The 15771-nt window shown below is 38.0% G+C and overlaps 1 protein-coding gene across 11 annotated transcripts in view; it reads right to left on the bottom strand.

The window, feature by feature from the left end:
• sulf2b (sulfatase 2b) overlaps positions 1-15771 on the bottom strand; it is a 146120-nt gene that overhangs the window by 25764 nt on the left and 104585 nt on the right. For 5 of the 11 annotated variants that reach the window (XM_057320241.1, XM_057320244.1, XM_057320240.1 and 2 more), the window contains 2 exons: positions 2420-2665; positions 303-542 (listed from right to left, as the gene is read on the bottom strand). In XM_057320241.1, coding sequence (XP_057176224.1) covers positions 303-542; positions 2420-2594 — 415 coding nt within the window. In that variant the 5' untranslated portion in view covers positions 2595-2665. Of the gene's footprint in view, positions 1-302; positions 543-2419; positions 2666-7202; positions 7517-15771 lie in introns of those variants that run through there. The other 6 variants (XM_057320248.1, XM_057320247.1, XM_057320249.1 and 3 more) reach the window with 3 other exon arrangements.

Here is a 15771-nt window from a genome sequence, read left to right as displayed (position 1 = left end):
AAAATCATCTGTTGGGGAGAGATTATGTCAATGTTCGTGCGGAGTCTGTGGGAGAGTGTTCAAGAGTGTGTGGGGACCCGGAGGCTTGTCAAACTGCGTCTCTGGTGAGCGTGTATGAAAAACACAACAGACACACTGTCAGGTTTCAGCTCTGAGTAATGAAACGGTTCTTAAAGGACACAAATGAAAACACTACCAATTATACGTGCCAAATGTTTTATATCACAGGAAGTTCATACACCACAGTAGATAAAATGCATTAACATTTCTATCATAGTTTGGCATGTAGTAATGCTCATCACCTGTCCTGTAGCCGGTGTTGTTCAGATAAACTCCAAAGGTCCGCGGCTCATGTTGGGCTTGCCAGGAGGGTGAGGAGCAGTTCTCGTTGTTGGTGTAGGTGTTGTGGTTATGGGCGTACTTTCCCGTCAGCATGGAGGAGCGTGACGGACAGCACATGGGCGTGGTGACGAAAGCGTTGGAGAAGTGGGTCCCACCCTGCTCCATGATCCGCCGAGTCTTATTCATGACCTGCATAGAGCCTGGATGAGAGAAAGAGAATGTGTCAACTAAAGTCTATTATACTAATAGTCCCATTTGAAGAACTATATTGCTGTATTTTTTTAAACATAAATAAGCGCACCTAATCTAAATGACACATAGTCATTTGATGCATGGTTATCGACTTCATTGGCTAAATGCCGTAACTCTCTAGCTAATTGTGCGCCCGCCATAGTTACTTTACGTTATACACGAAGCAAACGATCAGTGAGTGACATGACGTTAGTCCAAAACAAGTCAAGAGTAATCGATCAAACGCTGCAATCTACGCTGAACCAATAGTAGGCAAGACCAACCCATCTAATTATCATACAAGACACAGAAAAGTAAGAATAAATTCAAGAATAAATAAATAAAAGTGGAAATAAATACATGCGATAATAAATAAATATAAAAATAAATAAACGTATAAATAAATAAATGTAAAAATAAAAGGAAATGATAAATAAAATAATATAAAAATAATATAATAATAATAATAAAAAATAATTAAAAAATGGACACAAAAAATAATAAATCAATTTAAAAAATGAAAAAAAAGTTAAAGCTAAGATCAATAATAGCTAAAACGAATTATTTTGTTTTATCAAACCATACATTCCTTTATTTATTTTCATATTATTACATTTATTCGTTTATATATTTATACATTTATTTATTTATAATTTTTGCAGGTTTAGTCCTCCATAGTCCCTTACTCACAATTTCTCCAGTATTAAATTCACAAAATTTGCTTTTATATTTATGCATTTGGCTGACACTTTGGATAAGCGACTTAATGCTGGAATACACTACAAGACTTGCCCAGATTTTCAGTCTGGACTTATTGCAGAAAGTCTGTGCTAGTCTGCAGATTTTATCGTGTAGTGTGTGATGACCTGTTTTTCTCCGCAAACTTTCAAAAAGTCTGCAAGTGTGTGATGTTCAGATTTTAAAAGTTGTGTAGTGTGTTCCAGCTTTTACAGTGCATACTTACACTTTGGATAAGCGATGTAAAGTGCATACTTTTTATCAGTTTGTCAATGGGATCAAACCAGTTATCCTTGCGCTCCTGGTGTTATGCTCTAACAAAACATTAAGGCAAATGTTTCCGTGGCATCTCTCTCATTTCTGTGGGTCGTACTGTATTTGAAGTGACACAAGACCTATTCTGTTGTATGGGTTGGAGGATATGTTGAAAACAAATGCGTTCAAAACCACAACATTTAAAACACTAAAATTGGATAAACCATTTGAGAAACTGCAGGTGTTGTTGTCACATAGACATCACGCATGCCGTTTGCACTATTGAATTACACTGCACCAGACTGTGACAGGGTAAAGATATCACTTTATTTATTCATTCTCTGTTGGTGACAATACCTTTAACAAAAGGAGATATATTGGTCTATCCAGTGTTGGAGTGCTATCAAATGACACAGGCTGTCCGTGTCTGCATAAATATATATAGTATGCTTAGCGATATGTGATATACGGTTTACATTCAGAAGTCACAGATCATTTGTTACACGTCTCGGTTACTTGTCTTTGCAACTGCTTTTATTTCCAATCGCTCCCAGTCTTTCCTTGACTCTCTCTCTATCAAACACACACATACACCAAATCCAGCCAGATGGGCCGAATTGATATAAACGGAGACAGGAAGTCTAGTTCAATTTGGCCTTTTCAGACAGGATCACCACACCTTTCCAGATTCACGCAGAAAGGTCAAAACACACAAACTCAAACATACACACGTCCCAAATCCTCTGTGCACTTTACACTCAAAAGGTCAATACGGATGGACAACAAATCAGTATTTACACAGGAGACGGGAAGTGATGCAGCGAGACCACAGGTAAGGGGTTTTTCCACTCACCCAGTTCAATATCTTGGTCATCAGTGAGGATGAGGATGATGTTGGGGCGAATGTTACGACGGTCACGCTGAAATCGAGGCTTCTGCCTCTGATTGGACAGGAAGACAGAAGCATGAGCCACGGCCAGCACGCCCAGCAGCACCAAGAGCCGGACCACCAGCCCTCGAGTCGCCATGCCCACGATCTCTGACCCCAACCCTTGACCGTGTCGGGGCGTTCGCTCACACCGATCTCACCTCGTGGCACCTGTGGGAACAGAAGGTTCAAATTTTGTTCACTTAACTTAGACTCAACAAGAAGAATGTTTAGCAAAACTTCAACTTTTAGCATAGATTTTGCATCATCTTTAGAGAAGAAACTGACTTCATTTTGAGACTAAGGATTCTGACATTTATTCAGTAGAGTTGCTCTGAAGACTCTGTGCGGAAATGTTCTCTGTACACAATGTAACATGCATAACACTGCGTTCTGCTCACGAAAATATCACTTCTCAGACTCACAGAAGCAGAGAAACTTTCACACCGTGCTTTCAAGAACAAAAAAATCACAAGAAAGTTAACCAAATGCTATAGCGAGACAGTAGCTCATTAAGTGTGTGCAAAAGCAAGCATCACTGTCACTATTCTGGTTAGAGATTCAAACGTATGACCCACTTATAGTGAGCGTGTAACTCCACCTTCATCATTTGTGCTACAGATGTGAAAATTGTGCAGCTTGTTGTGAGTTGTACTTTCCACGTTTAACTTTGTTTAAAACAAATCTCAGTTTATGTTGTTGATCTTTCCCTACCATCATCTATTCTTACAAGTAAACATACTAACTTTGTAGATTATGCTTACTGGTAGTTCAACCAAAAACAAAAATTATTTTATTCTTTTTTCATCCTCATGTCTTTCAAACCTGTATGACTTTCTTTCTCCTGCAGAACACAAAAAAAGATATTTCAAAGAATGTTGGTAATCGAACAACACTGGACCCCATTGACTTCAATTGTATGGACACAAAACCACTGGGACAAAAAATCTTTGTGTTTTACAAATGTGTTTTGAATGTAAATAAATGATGAAGTATATGAAGTAAATAAATGATGACAGAATTTTTATTTTTATAAATGTGCCCTCATGTAAGTCGCTTTGGATGAAAACATTTTCTAAATGAATAAATGTAAATGGGTAGTTTTTCACAGACTAATACGCAAATTTGTGATGTGATGGCAAACATGTAGAAAAACACTAACAATGAAGATAAATCTCTCTTATGCTATTTTATTTGAAAAATATAAATATTAATAATATAAAACAATGCAATATTATTAACAGTTTGTTTTCTAAATTTTGTTATGTCACACCATAGAGGACACATGTATGATTTACCCAAATGCACTTTTCCCATCTAATTTTTTAAACTTATTTTAAATGATCAGATTTAGAATTTTTGCCTGAATTATGGAAAATTGGGTGGAAAACATATCACAGACTTACAATAAAAATGCCACATCTCAAACCGGAATATCATTTAAATTTAGGCAGATTTGACAATAAAACACCGACAATTGCAGTTAGTCAGTACAGCTCAGAAACCATCAAGCAATGCCACGAAAACCATTCAGAACATTTACGCAACCTCATAACAACGCCCCAGCAACCACCCACAACAGCCGCAGCATTACAGTCGAGAATTTCCTATTTATTTTTCAGTAAATACACAAAATGACACTAGTTTTAATACCACAACACATACGGTAACATTGCATTTCTATTGACACAGATGTGAGTGGTGTGTTTTCCTAGAGAACACAAGTGATATTAAACATCTGAGCTTATGTGATAAAACACGACATGCTTTTGGACCGATTTGCATTATGATCTCCACATAATTTAAACCCAGTGAATTAGGATCATCTGGATTTAATTTGAACACACACATGAACACACTGACAGGGTCTGGGGTGAGGCTTTTATTGATGCACAATGCTGTTTCATGCACTGTAATCATTTCTTAAGCATGAATAATTTAATAGGATGGAATCCCCCTCTCAGCTACTAATCTGTACTGGAAAATAAAACACCACCTACTGCTACCCACCATGAGCTAAATACACACAGCGGGGACTAATCTGAAGGAGGGAGGGCGGGCAGGGGGGCAGAAGAGAGTCAGAGTGTGATAACCAGAGGAACACAGAGGAACCAGACTGAGTTCAAGAGGTCCGGAGAAGAGGGATGTAGCAGCTTTGAGAGATGTTTCAAAGCTTTGAGTCAAAGATCAAATCCATGCTGAGAACATCACATTCACCAAGTTATCACAAGAAGGCGACTCTTTAATATTGTAATGCATCTCTTAGACATGTTTTAGCTCCTTTATCAAAGGAGCTCATGTTGCTTGTTTCACATGTCTCACGAAGTATGTGCGTGTGACTGTGGTTGATGTCGTTGATGATGGAGGAGAGAATGTGCATCTATGATGCTCGTGCAGGCGACACAGGTTGAATCTGACATTTCTTGCATAATTTTCAGTCCTCTCTCCAATATGTGTCAATAAAAAATAATTGTGATTCTTTTCAATGCAAACATCCTTCCTGTCTACAGAATGCAAATAAGGCGTCTGTAAATGGCATCTTATTTAAAACAGTGCAATTTGATAGATGCACTAAAACTCGCGGAAAGCAGATGATGAATAGGGGATGAGAGTGTTTATAATCACCCATATTTCCAAACATCATACTTTTAGAATTTAAAAGAGACAATTCAAATATGCCAGATCGCAATATTCTTGCTTCCCTCGCAACCCAGCGCACAAAATCAACCTGCAGGAACTGAGCAGTGCAAACTACATTTAGCACAAAATTACATGTGTTTGCACCGTTTACTGATTTGCATAATTCCTCGCTAAAACAACACAGACAGTGTGTGCAAATGAGCGTCACTATCAGCGGGTGCGATTCATTCTGAGTGAATCCTCCAAAAGCGTCTATACGTGACTACACGCCGAAACCAACAGCACACAGATGTCAATCTGTCCTTATTCTGCCTGAACTAACAAATAAAACAGACTTAACCAACAGCTTTTTGCTTTGACACACAGATGGCGATATTTGTTTAATTACCCTTCAACATAAAAATGCATGACAGATTGTAGTTTCACACTCACATATATATATTTGTACATAAAATGTGACTTTTAAAGTCTTTTTTTAGAAAATGTCAAAGCAGTCAACATTTTAAGGTCATGCTGGATATCACAGATCAACGAGTTTTGCATAGACTTGTGGAGTCTTCATTTTTGATTTGATCTTACAAAGCATTTGGTGAACTGATTTGCAAAAAAAACGTTTTTTTAGTTAGACAAATACAAATATAAAAAAACCTATTTATTCAATAAAATGTCTGCGATCAAATATAGTGCAGAAACACATTTTTCCCGTCAAATAAACTGATGCAGAACATTTAAAATGCTATTCTTAGCAACACCAACAGTGTATTGATGAAAAGATGAAATGCATACTCGGCTGCACTCTGTGTGCCGTCATTCAAGCACAACCATGGTAAGAACCCTTTAACACAGTGAAAACTGTCAACAGATGAAGAAAGAAATAATCTCTTATTATTATATTAATAGAAATCACACAGTTATTTGGCAGGTTAGCCCATCAAGGTCTATAAAATATAGTTCTATTTAGAATGACAGAATAAGGTGATTTTTTAAATAATTCTGGAAGATGATAAAGCACATGATGGAGTTTAATAAGTAGCTTGCGTTTACTCATTACTCTTCCATTTTTCTCTATGTGGTCTGTGTCTACTATTTAACAGCATAGATTAAATTTACATGGGTCCTACATTAACGTTCTTCTTGGAAAATGTGACCATGACCCTTAAAGGCTTACTTACAGATCTCTGCTTATTTGTTGAAAACGCAAGATGAATCTGAGAACGTCCTTAAGTAGCGTGTATCCTCAAGAGCTGCGGACGCAATCTGACCCTTTACATACCTTATTTACAAGATGTATTATATTATCTGAAGTTAAATGAGAAATGTTTTACTACCATCTCAAAATCTATCTCAACACCACACAGACCTCCTTAAATATTCTTCTTAGCTTTCACTTTGTTGTTGCATTCACACCATATCTGCTTTTGTCTACAACACAATATACGGACAGTCCAATCGCAAGAGAATGAGACAGAGACAGTCGCTGCTGTACCAGCAGTCCTCAAGAGGACCGTAAAGACAACGGCTATAAATATGATAAGAAAAACAGGATATACTGGACATTCGATTGCACAGAGACTTTCCTCACACATTTATTCACAACACTTTTACAAATCAGGCCAAACTAGCTGTGAGTAGTAAAGATGATAAATATGTGTTCCTGTAGCGGTAGAGTTTGGTGCTAACAATGCCAAGATCGACTTGCCGACAACAAAAAATAGTTTTAATGCACTTCAAGTTGCTTTAGAAAAGCTGTAAATATGTTTAAATGGAAGGATGTCATTTCCTTACATAACTTAATTTTTTATTACAATATTGATTTGAATATGCATCTGCAGTTTAAAGAATGACAAAATAAAAAAAGAGCAAGTTTAAAGACAGAAAACACCACCCTCACAACAACAAACTTACAATCTGGGTTAATGTTCAGTTCCACAAAGGCACAAACTTTCAGGAAAACACCACACATCCATCCATGCTTTACTGTTTCATCCTTTCAAATCTCTTTCACTCCAGCTTGTTATTGCTGCCATCCCTATCTTCTGCTTTCAAACATCTCTTTCATTCTCAGTACCTCATGGTGTTGATGTCAGATTGGTCTCGCTCCGAGCGGCTGCTCATCCCACTTAGAAAGTAAAAATATCCAGATGTGGAGCGTGAGGGCTACGGGAGCATCTTAATACGATCCTTGATAACAAGATACCGCGGCAACACTCCTCTCTTCTCTCACACACTGCACTCGCTCATCTGGCTCGGTAGGTCACTGCGTTGTAGCTATATCCCTCTCTCTCTCTCTCTCTCTCTCTCTCTCTCTCTCTTGCGCTCGCTCTCACGACTGCGCTCACTCATGTGCGCTCTTCTCTCTCCGCACTTCCCTTCTCCCCCCACAGCTCTCTCTCTCTCTGTCTCTCTCCTGCTATAATTCCATTCTCACTCGTCTGTTCTCCCTGATCCACTCTCTCAGGATTGATGTGTTGTAACCTTGAGCCCCATTGGTTTCGATTTATTACCCCCCTCACCCCCGCCCCGTGCCAATCTCCAGTAAGGGTTAACGGAGCGTCGCGCTATAACAAAACTGAGGGCGAGGGTCCCATCTGCGTCCCATTTATGCTCCGCCAACCCTGGTGCTCGGCATACGGGCACATTCATTTACATTATATTAACAAGCACCAGGGGCGGATTGGGACTTAAAGTCGGCCCTGGCATTCTTGACCAAGATCGGCTCGCCATCCATTCCGTCTACCGGGGGGGACGGGGGGTGGTGGCTGTCATTCTGATTCGCGTTTCTAATCCGTCCGTCTGTCTGCATTTGCGTTTAAATTTAGATGAATTACAGCAATAGTCGGCGTTTCATTTGCGGCCGAACCGTGGTTATATTTACATACCAAATGATGTCGGCATGCAAACTGCAAGCAAATGGATGTGATTTGTGTTTGCACTACAGATTTGACGTGAATTAAAAAACAAAGCTATTTTTGCTGTGTCAAAATTAATGATAAGGATAAACCATCATTTTTTGGAAATTGCATTAAATCAACAATCATTTATTATGTAATTGGGTATACAGTAGTTGATGCAATGGGTACTTTCTTTATAAACATCAGAAGTTTAAGATTTATTTCATGTTAAGTATCAATCACATACTACGGGCTAAACACTGCCTTTCTAATCAGGAGATGAATGTGTGTTGTAAAGTGGGTTGTGTAACAGACAACAGAACAAGATAAAACCCAGATATCAGACGAGAGACTGTGCGAGAACTGGCTGTGATTCAACACACACACACATACATCTACACAACTGATGAAAGGCCCTTCAGACATCCGTCTCTGACCGTAAAGCCAACTGGAATTTTCAACTTTTCGGTATTCAATCCTATTTCCAATAAACTGTTCTGCAGCGAATTTCCTGAGAAACGTCACACTTCCCGCTGTGAGTTTAACAGACCGTGTCTTTGTTATTGTCAAAGAGACAGGACGAGAAAAAAGAAACGAGACCGTCAAATTGTCTAGCTCTTTTTAATTAACTTTGTCCATTTGGTCTTCTTATCATGTTACATTAAGAGCTGCCACCCAGACCGAATGAGAAGCTGCTTATGAATAACATGCGGCTGCTTAATAAACAGAACAAAAGACAACACCACAGAATCTGCTTTCAAATACTGTGGCAGAAAGACAGCTGAAATAATTATTAAATCACAAACAAAATGTATTTGTTTATTTATTTCTAAACAGCTCAAAAATGAGTCATAGCTGTCCACTGCAATAGAAGATAATGGTAATATTAAAGGATGTTTGGTGCATTCTTATTTTTAACACAGCAAAATACATTTTTTTTTGTATGGTGTATTATTGTCATATATATATATTAGGGCTGTGCACAATTAACCAAAATATATATCACGTGATTTATGCACAGCTTGTGAGTGAAGTACAGTAAAATGCTGCTGTACCCGAAAGCCAGAGGGCGCTCTCGTGCGGAAACTCCAAATACGCACTGCAGAAGAAGACCATAACACACGTAGTTCTAGGAAATGCCTAAGGACATGTTTTTTATCACTGTTCCTCAAGCCTCCTCAGGTATTTTCATGATAATAAAGTATATTTATAATGATCATGTTTGACAGGTGTTGCTTTTTTAAATGCACGTTATAAGCGACTCAAACTCAAACTGCTTTTAGATCGAGCAGCATTTCTACTGATCCCGGAGCCGTGCTTCACAGACAAGCTACGCATTAAAAAAATTATCGATTCCTTGCATAATCGAGCCAGCTCGATTTCATCATGATTTATTGGTAATCGTGATTAATCATGCACAGCCACTTCATATTTATAACAATAACAATCTATGGCTTGGTAAACTGCACTTATTGTTGGCCCATTGACAATATGTTCCCTCATTGTAATTTGCTTTGAATAAAAGTGTTGCTAAATAAATAAATGTACATTTATAACCATAACTATACATTATAGTATAACAATATATTTGATATACACATACATGAATGATATACATTTATATGAACATAGTCATTTTTTTTATAGTTTCATCGGATGCACACGCCGGTTAACTTCCGGTCTGTATTTGTTGATCTGTCTGGCAAGTGTCTAATAATAAAAATAGGAAACAAAGGTTATGGTACAGTTTACTTCATTTTTAAATGATGTTTTTAAATATGTCGTTTAATTAGGATTTTAGCCGGCGATTGTAGAAATATCAGTATTCCCATTCACGTCTTGTTTGAATTACATAATACGTAATAACTGTTCTTGTTTGAATTACGTATTACGTAATACGTAATAACCGCAAAGATGGCTGCCGAGTGTCACGGCTTCCCTAAACGGACTTTGGTATGGAGTAGTGAACACAGCTCATGACATTCTGTAATAGGTCAGTTACATAAAATGATGGTAAAGGGTCAAAGGTGGTTATAATAATAAATAATACAATTTTAAAAGTCTAAAACCTTTAACTAAACATTAATCAATGACCCAGATATCCAATAAAACACACTACAATAGTACAATAAATTAAGTAAATAAACATTCAGCAATGTATCACAAAACTGTATTTACAGGGTGACACTCATTAACAGCAATGCTTCCTGCACATATCAGAACAACAGCACAAGCACACACTGTGTCACGATCTGCTCTGTCAAGACTTGAGCCAAACAGCACGCAGTGACAGCGAGAGCTATAATCTTGCTTATTACCTATAAAGCCCTACATGGTTTATCTCCTCAGTACTTGAGTGAACTCCTCTTGTATTACAGTCCTCCACGTGCATTACGCTCTCAGGCGTCCTGTCAGTTGGTAATACCTAGAATTTCAAAATCAAGTGCAGGTGGTAGATCCTTTTCCTATCTAGCGCCTAAACTTTGGAATAGTCTTCCCTGCACTGTCCGGGAGGCAGACACACTCTGTCAGTTTAAATCTAGACTATAGACGCATCTTTTTAATCTAGCATACACTACACTTCCATAATATAAATCATTTGAGGGTTTAGGCTGCATTAGTTAGATCAACCGGAACCAAAAACACAACTGATGTACTTGTTGCATCAAAGAGTACAGAACAGTACTCTACTCTCAGCCAGTCTTGTCTCATTGTTCCAAGGTTACCACAGCGAGCAGGATGCAGTTCATGGCCAGACCTGATGGTAGAGCGGAGAATGGGAAGCGGCGACCTCACAAGAGCTGAGATGATAGAGCTGGATAAAGAAGGACGCGGTGACTTGACACGTCTTCACTACAAATTTTTAAATGCTATTAAATTATTAATGATAATCTTAAATCTATAATTTACCTTATTAGTAAGTTTATTTATTTTTATTTAGAATTGTTGTGCAAGCACTGTGGAGCTTTTGCAGCTTTTGCCAGAGGGGAACTGGAATTCCCTGGTTGGGCCTGGGTTCTCCTGAGGTTTTTTTCTCGATTGGAGTTTTTGGTTCCTCGCCACCGTTTGCATAATGTTTTGCACTATTTGCCTGGTCGGGGGGGCTGCTTTAGAATTTTAAAGTTTTACTTAATTAATATTGCATATAGGAATTTATAGTCTGTTTAATATTTGACCTGTGCTTCTCTCTCCTTTATCTTAAATGTGTGTCTGTGTGTGTGTGTGCGTGTCTGTGTGTGTGTGTGTGTGTGCGTGCTTGTCTGTGTGTGTGCGTGCATGCGCGTGTGTGTCTATGTCTATGTGTGTTAGTACGTGTGCATATTGTGTGTGTGGAGTGTTTTGTATGTGGGTATGTCCGTCCGTCTTCTGTGTTTTCACCTTTTTCTTGTTTTTACAGGTATAACTTTAATTGCTTTGCTTATAGTCAATATGTCTCATGTACAGCTGCTTTGTAACAATGAAAATTGTAAAAAGCGCTATATAAATAAAGTTGAGTTGAGTTTTAGTTCAGCAGTTCATCTGCGTGACGAACATGTGGATGTCTTGTATTAAATAAGGGCATTAATAAAGAGTTCTTGCCGATAACAGCAATTAATCCTTCTTCATTAATGTCTGCTAGCCTCTAATTACACCTGCTAATTAGAATTCATCTCTCGCTCATTCTCTGTCCTGTACTGCATTACTGCCCACCATACATCTCTGCCTGTTACGGCACTTATGACACAAAAGACCATAAAAATCTCAGATTTAAGAAATGTACTACATTGGAATTGTACTCTGACGTGACATACAGTACACTTGACACATTAGCATACAACTGGCAATGTACAGTAATCTCATATTTACAGTTCCCTTAATGAGGTGAATTATGAGGCTGGGAGCATTGAAAAGCATGTAATGTTATTTAATGGACACAATACGCTTTGTCTTTGCTGGATCGGTGTAGGACAAATACCATCCACTAAAGAAAACTACAAACTACTGCTGTAATAACGCTGTGGAGAGTAGATGAAGCTGATAAAGCCGAAAACGGAAATTCTAAGCTTTACATAGACCAAATTTAATTGGGTAAGGCATGTTGTAGGCGTGTTTCCGGTCCTTTTTGTTTGCGGTTTTGCTGCATCCACTCACATGAATAATACATTTTGATATATTTACATTAGGAAATTTACAAAATATCGTCATGGAGCATGATCTTTACTTAATATCCTAATGATTTTTGCCGTAAAAGAAAAATCGATCGTTTTGACCGATACCATGTATTGTTGGCTATTTGCTACAAATATACCCGTGCAAATTATGACTGGTTTTGTAGTCCTGGGTCACATATTTTCTAAATAAAATGTAAGTGATCTAGAGTGATCAGTGTGGTTGCTCCATGTGCATTCTGAGGATGCTACACTGTACACTGTAAAAAAAATCCAGTAAAAAAACGGATAAAGTACTGCCAGAAAATGACCAGTATATTTTCCTGTATTTTTGCGGACATTTCCGTTAATGCTAAAATGTAATTTAATGCAGTGCAAAATGTAAAATACAGGTAAAACAACTGCAAAAATGAATACGGAAAATTTATTCATATTAATACAGTATACTGTGCCCTATTTTTAATGATTTTTTTAGAGTGTACGTTTTTTGTGGCGTTAAATTTTGAGGTATAATCAAATTATTTCAATTTAACAAATTGTTATGTCTTAACAAGTAATTTCAATTTAAAATTTAAAATTGTACATTTTTAATATTTTTACATTACTTTTTCCATTTCATTACATATTACCAAAATAAGTTAAGAAACGTATTATTATAAGATACTATTATATATGAGTTTGCTATATCGCTCAAATTCAACCCATGAACATAAATTTCAATAGTTGTAACACCTGCTAATCCCGCGGTTATAATTTCCTGTATAAAACTGTGTTTTCCTTTTCAGCCAATGAATAATTCCATTATAAAAACAGAATAGAGGATTAAACGATCAGTTTGATGAGGTCTGTGTGTGCGCTGGTTTGATTGACAGACATACAGATTATATACACACTGTAATAAATTTAATTTCAGGAGGGCTGTATAGGCGTTAAGAATAATAACTAGTCAGTAATGAGTTTTATTTTTCGAGTAGAGCAAAAATATACATGAATAACTTTAATAAAGCAAAATAAATCAAACAAAATTGTTTTTTTGAGTACGACAGAAAGAAAAAATAATAGTAGATATTTTACTTAATCATGCAATCAAACGTTAAAGCAGTCTTGAAAACAACAGCGTGCCGTGTGCTCATGAACCCCCGCCAACCTATTTTTGCAACTTATCACATTTTCACTTGCCCGTGTGTTGTGTGTGTGCGCAGACTCATCGAGTATGAACACCGGCTCTGTGCCAAGGCTGCTAATTAATTTGCACATTAACCAAATGTGTGTAGTTGCTTATGTGTGAGCCTGTGTGTGCAAGAAAGAATACATGTTCATCCATTTTGACCATTTGGAAAAAAACATGCACCACACCAATACCTCTCTTTAATCTCTCAAAATGTCTTAAGTGTGATTCTTGTTAAACACATGTCATGCTCTAGTTTATATTATTCAGTGTTGTTAATCGTTCACAGATCACCGGGCACCACGTCAATTGATGAAAGCGACCTAAATCATTTGACACTTTAATCCAAAACCATTTACAAAATACCTTACAGCAACAATTCCCCTGGGGTAACCTTGGGTGAAGTGTTTTGTGCTGGGATACAATAGTGACAGCTCATGAATCAAGCCTCCAATTGGATTCAAACCAGCAATCTTTTGGTTACCAGCCCAGATGTAACCAAATCCAAATAACCGCTGGACTACACAACCCGCTTAACCTCTAAATTCAACAACTGATAATAAACCCAAACAAATCCAAACAAACAGAAAACAATGTAGAAATATTTCACTGTGGATGTCTTTATATAAAGGCTTTCTGCAGAACTGTAACTTCTGTGAATAGACCCCTAGGGTCATGTTGCCTTGACTTGTGTTTACTTTAAACCTTCAGGACTGCGCAGTCTTTTCGGAAAGGTCTGTGGTGTTTATCGACCGAATAATCAGAGTGTTTGCATCCAAGCAAATTGGTCTCTGACAATACTACACGAATGCAGAATGACAGGGCTCAGTCAAGGGCTAAGACACAGACGGTCGGGTCATCCGCAGCGCAAAAATGACTTCATGCAGGCCACTTTCTATATGAGAATCTGTGCATTAGAGTTTGCAGTGTAACTGCCGCACAACGGACCTGCTGGTGTCTATTACTGTAATTCAATTCAATTCAATTCAAATTTATTTATATAGCACTTTTCACAATGTGCATTGTTCCAAAGCAGCTTTACAGGAGAAAATAAGAAAAACCGAAAACACAGAAAAAGTAAAACACAGTACAGTGCATGGTGTTTGTAGAACAAGTAAGATCATTCTAATAAAGCAATGTTAACGGAATTTACCGAACCTTTAAGCTAATCTAATATTGCAGTCTCGCGGTGAGCAAGCCAACACGGCCCTGTGGCGAGGAACACAAACTCCAATGACAAATAAATGGAGATGATAAATCTCAGTGGGGAGGGCCAGGTCCCAACTGACGTGTCACAGCTGCACTCAGTGACTTTGATTAAAAGTTACTGAGTAACTGTTTACGAATAACAAGGAGAGCTTATTAATTGTGATTTAGGAAATTTCATGGCGCTACCAACGCCAAGGTCATGGGTTCCATCCCAGGGGATTGCATATAGTCAGAAACAAATGTATAGTACAATGCAATGTAAGTCGCTTAGGATAAAAGCGTCTGACATATGCGTAAATGTAAATGTAATGAATGGGTCCTGTAGTTTGGTCACATTTAAAGAAACCGTATGGTACATTGACATCTAGCGGTTGAGCTTGGTATTGCAGTCTAAATTCAAAATATCGGAGAGACAAGTTTAGCCAAGTAACGGTTCTTCTCGTTTTCTTGTTATCAGAAATAATCATTAAGTGCAGCCCAAGAACGCGCTCATGCGCAGTAACGTTTGTTTTTATTGTCACTTTGAAACAGTCTATTTCTGAATGTATATTATGAGAATAAAGGTTTAGCGTTTGTGGCGGATTTCTGTTAGACAACACTGACAATTGGACTGCATATACCGATTCTGAGGTTCTCCATTGAACACATTTAAATTCTGCTCACTGTTATTGGATATTCAGGTTGTGCCTGCAAAGCTCTAAATGCTTAAGTTTCTTCTGTAGTTATTTACTTCCTTTTCTATTGAAGAAACTTCTTATCTTTAAGCAGGCCAGTAGAGCAATACAGTTCAGCCCAAGAGTTGAGACTTGAACACAACCCAATCGATTTCACCCACTGTGCTAAAGTTTCTATCTGCTCTTGAGGGAGAGAGAGGACGCCATCCGCCCCCCAAAAAACGCTTCAGTGGCCTAGCACGGTAATAAAAAGCTCTCCGTAAACCTGACGGGCCAACGCTCGAACCGACTCCCACGAACTCCTGAGCTAACATTTGTCTTAGGATTTCCATTGGGGCCAGGCTACTTTCATGTTCTCATTTCACACTGCCTCCTCACCCGTGGCTATAGAGCTCGCCTCATCTCGCCTGGTGGAATATTAATAGAGAGGGTAGAAGGTAGGGGAAAAAACGTACTAAGTCACTTTCCTTTTTTGTTTCTGCAGGGAACGAAGAGAGCGGGACGCCCACAGAATACAGATGCCCTAATTTGACCCCGGGATTGTGTA

Source organism: Triplophysa rosa, linkage group LG21 (assembly GCF_024868665.1).
Source record: "Triplophysa rosa linkage group LG21, Trosa_1v2, whole genome shotgun sequence".
In the NCBI taxonomy this organism is placed as follows: Eukaryota; Metazoa; Chordata; class Actinopteri; order Cypriniformes; family Nemacheilidae; genus Triplophysa; species Triplophysa rosa.
Note: the sequence above shows the minus strand (reverse complement) of the source record. Positions and strands in the feature narration are given on the sequence as shown.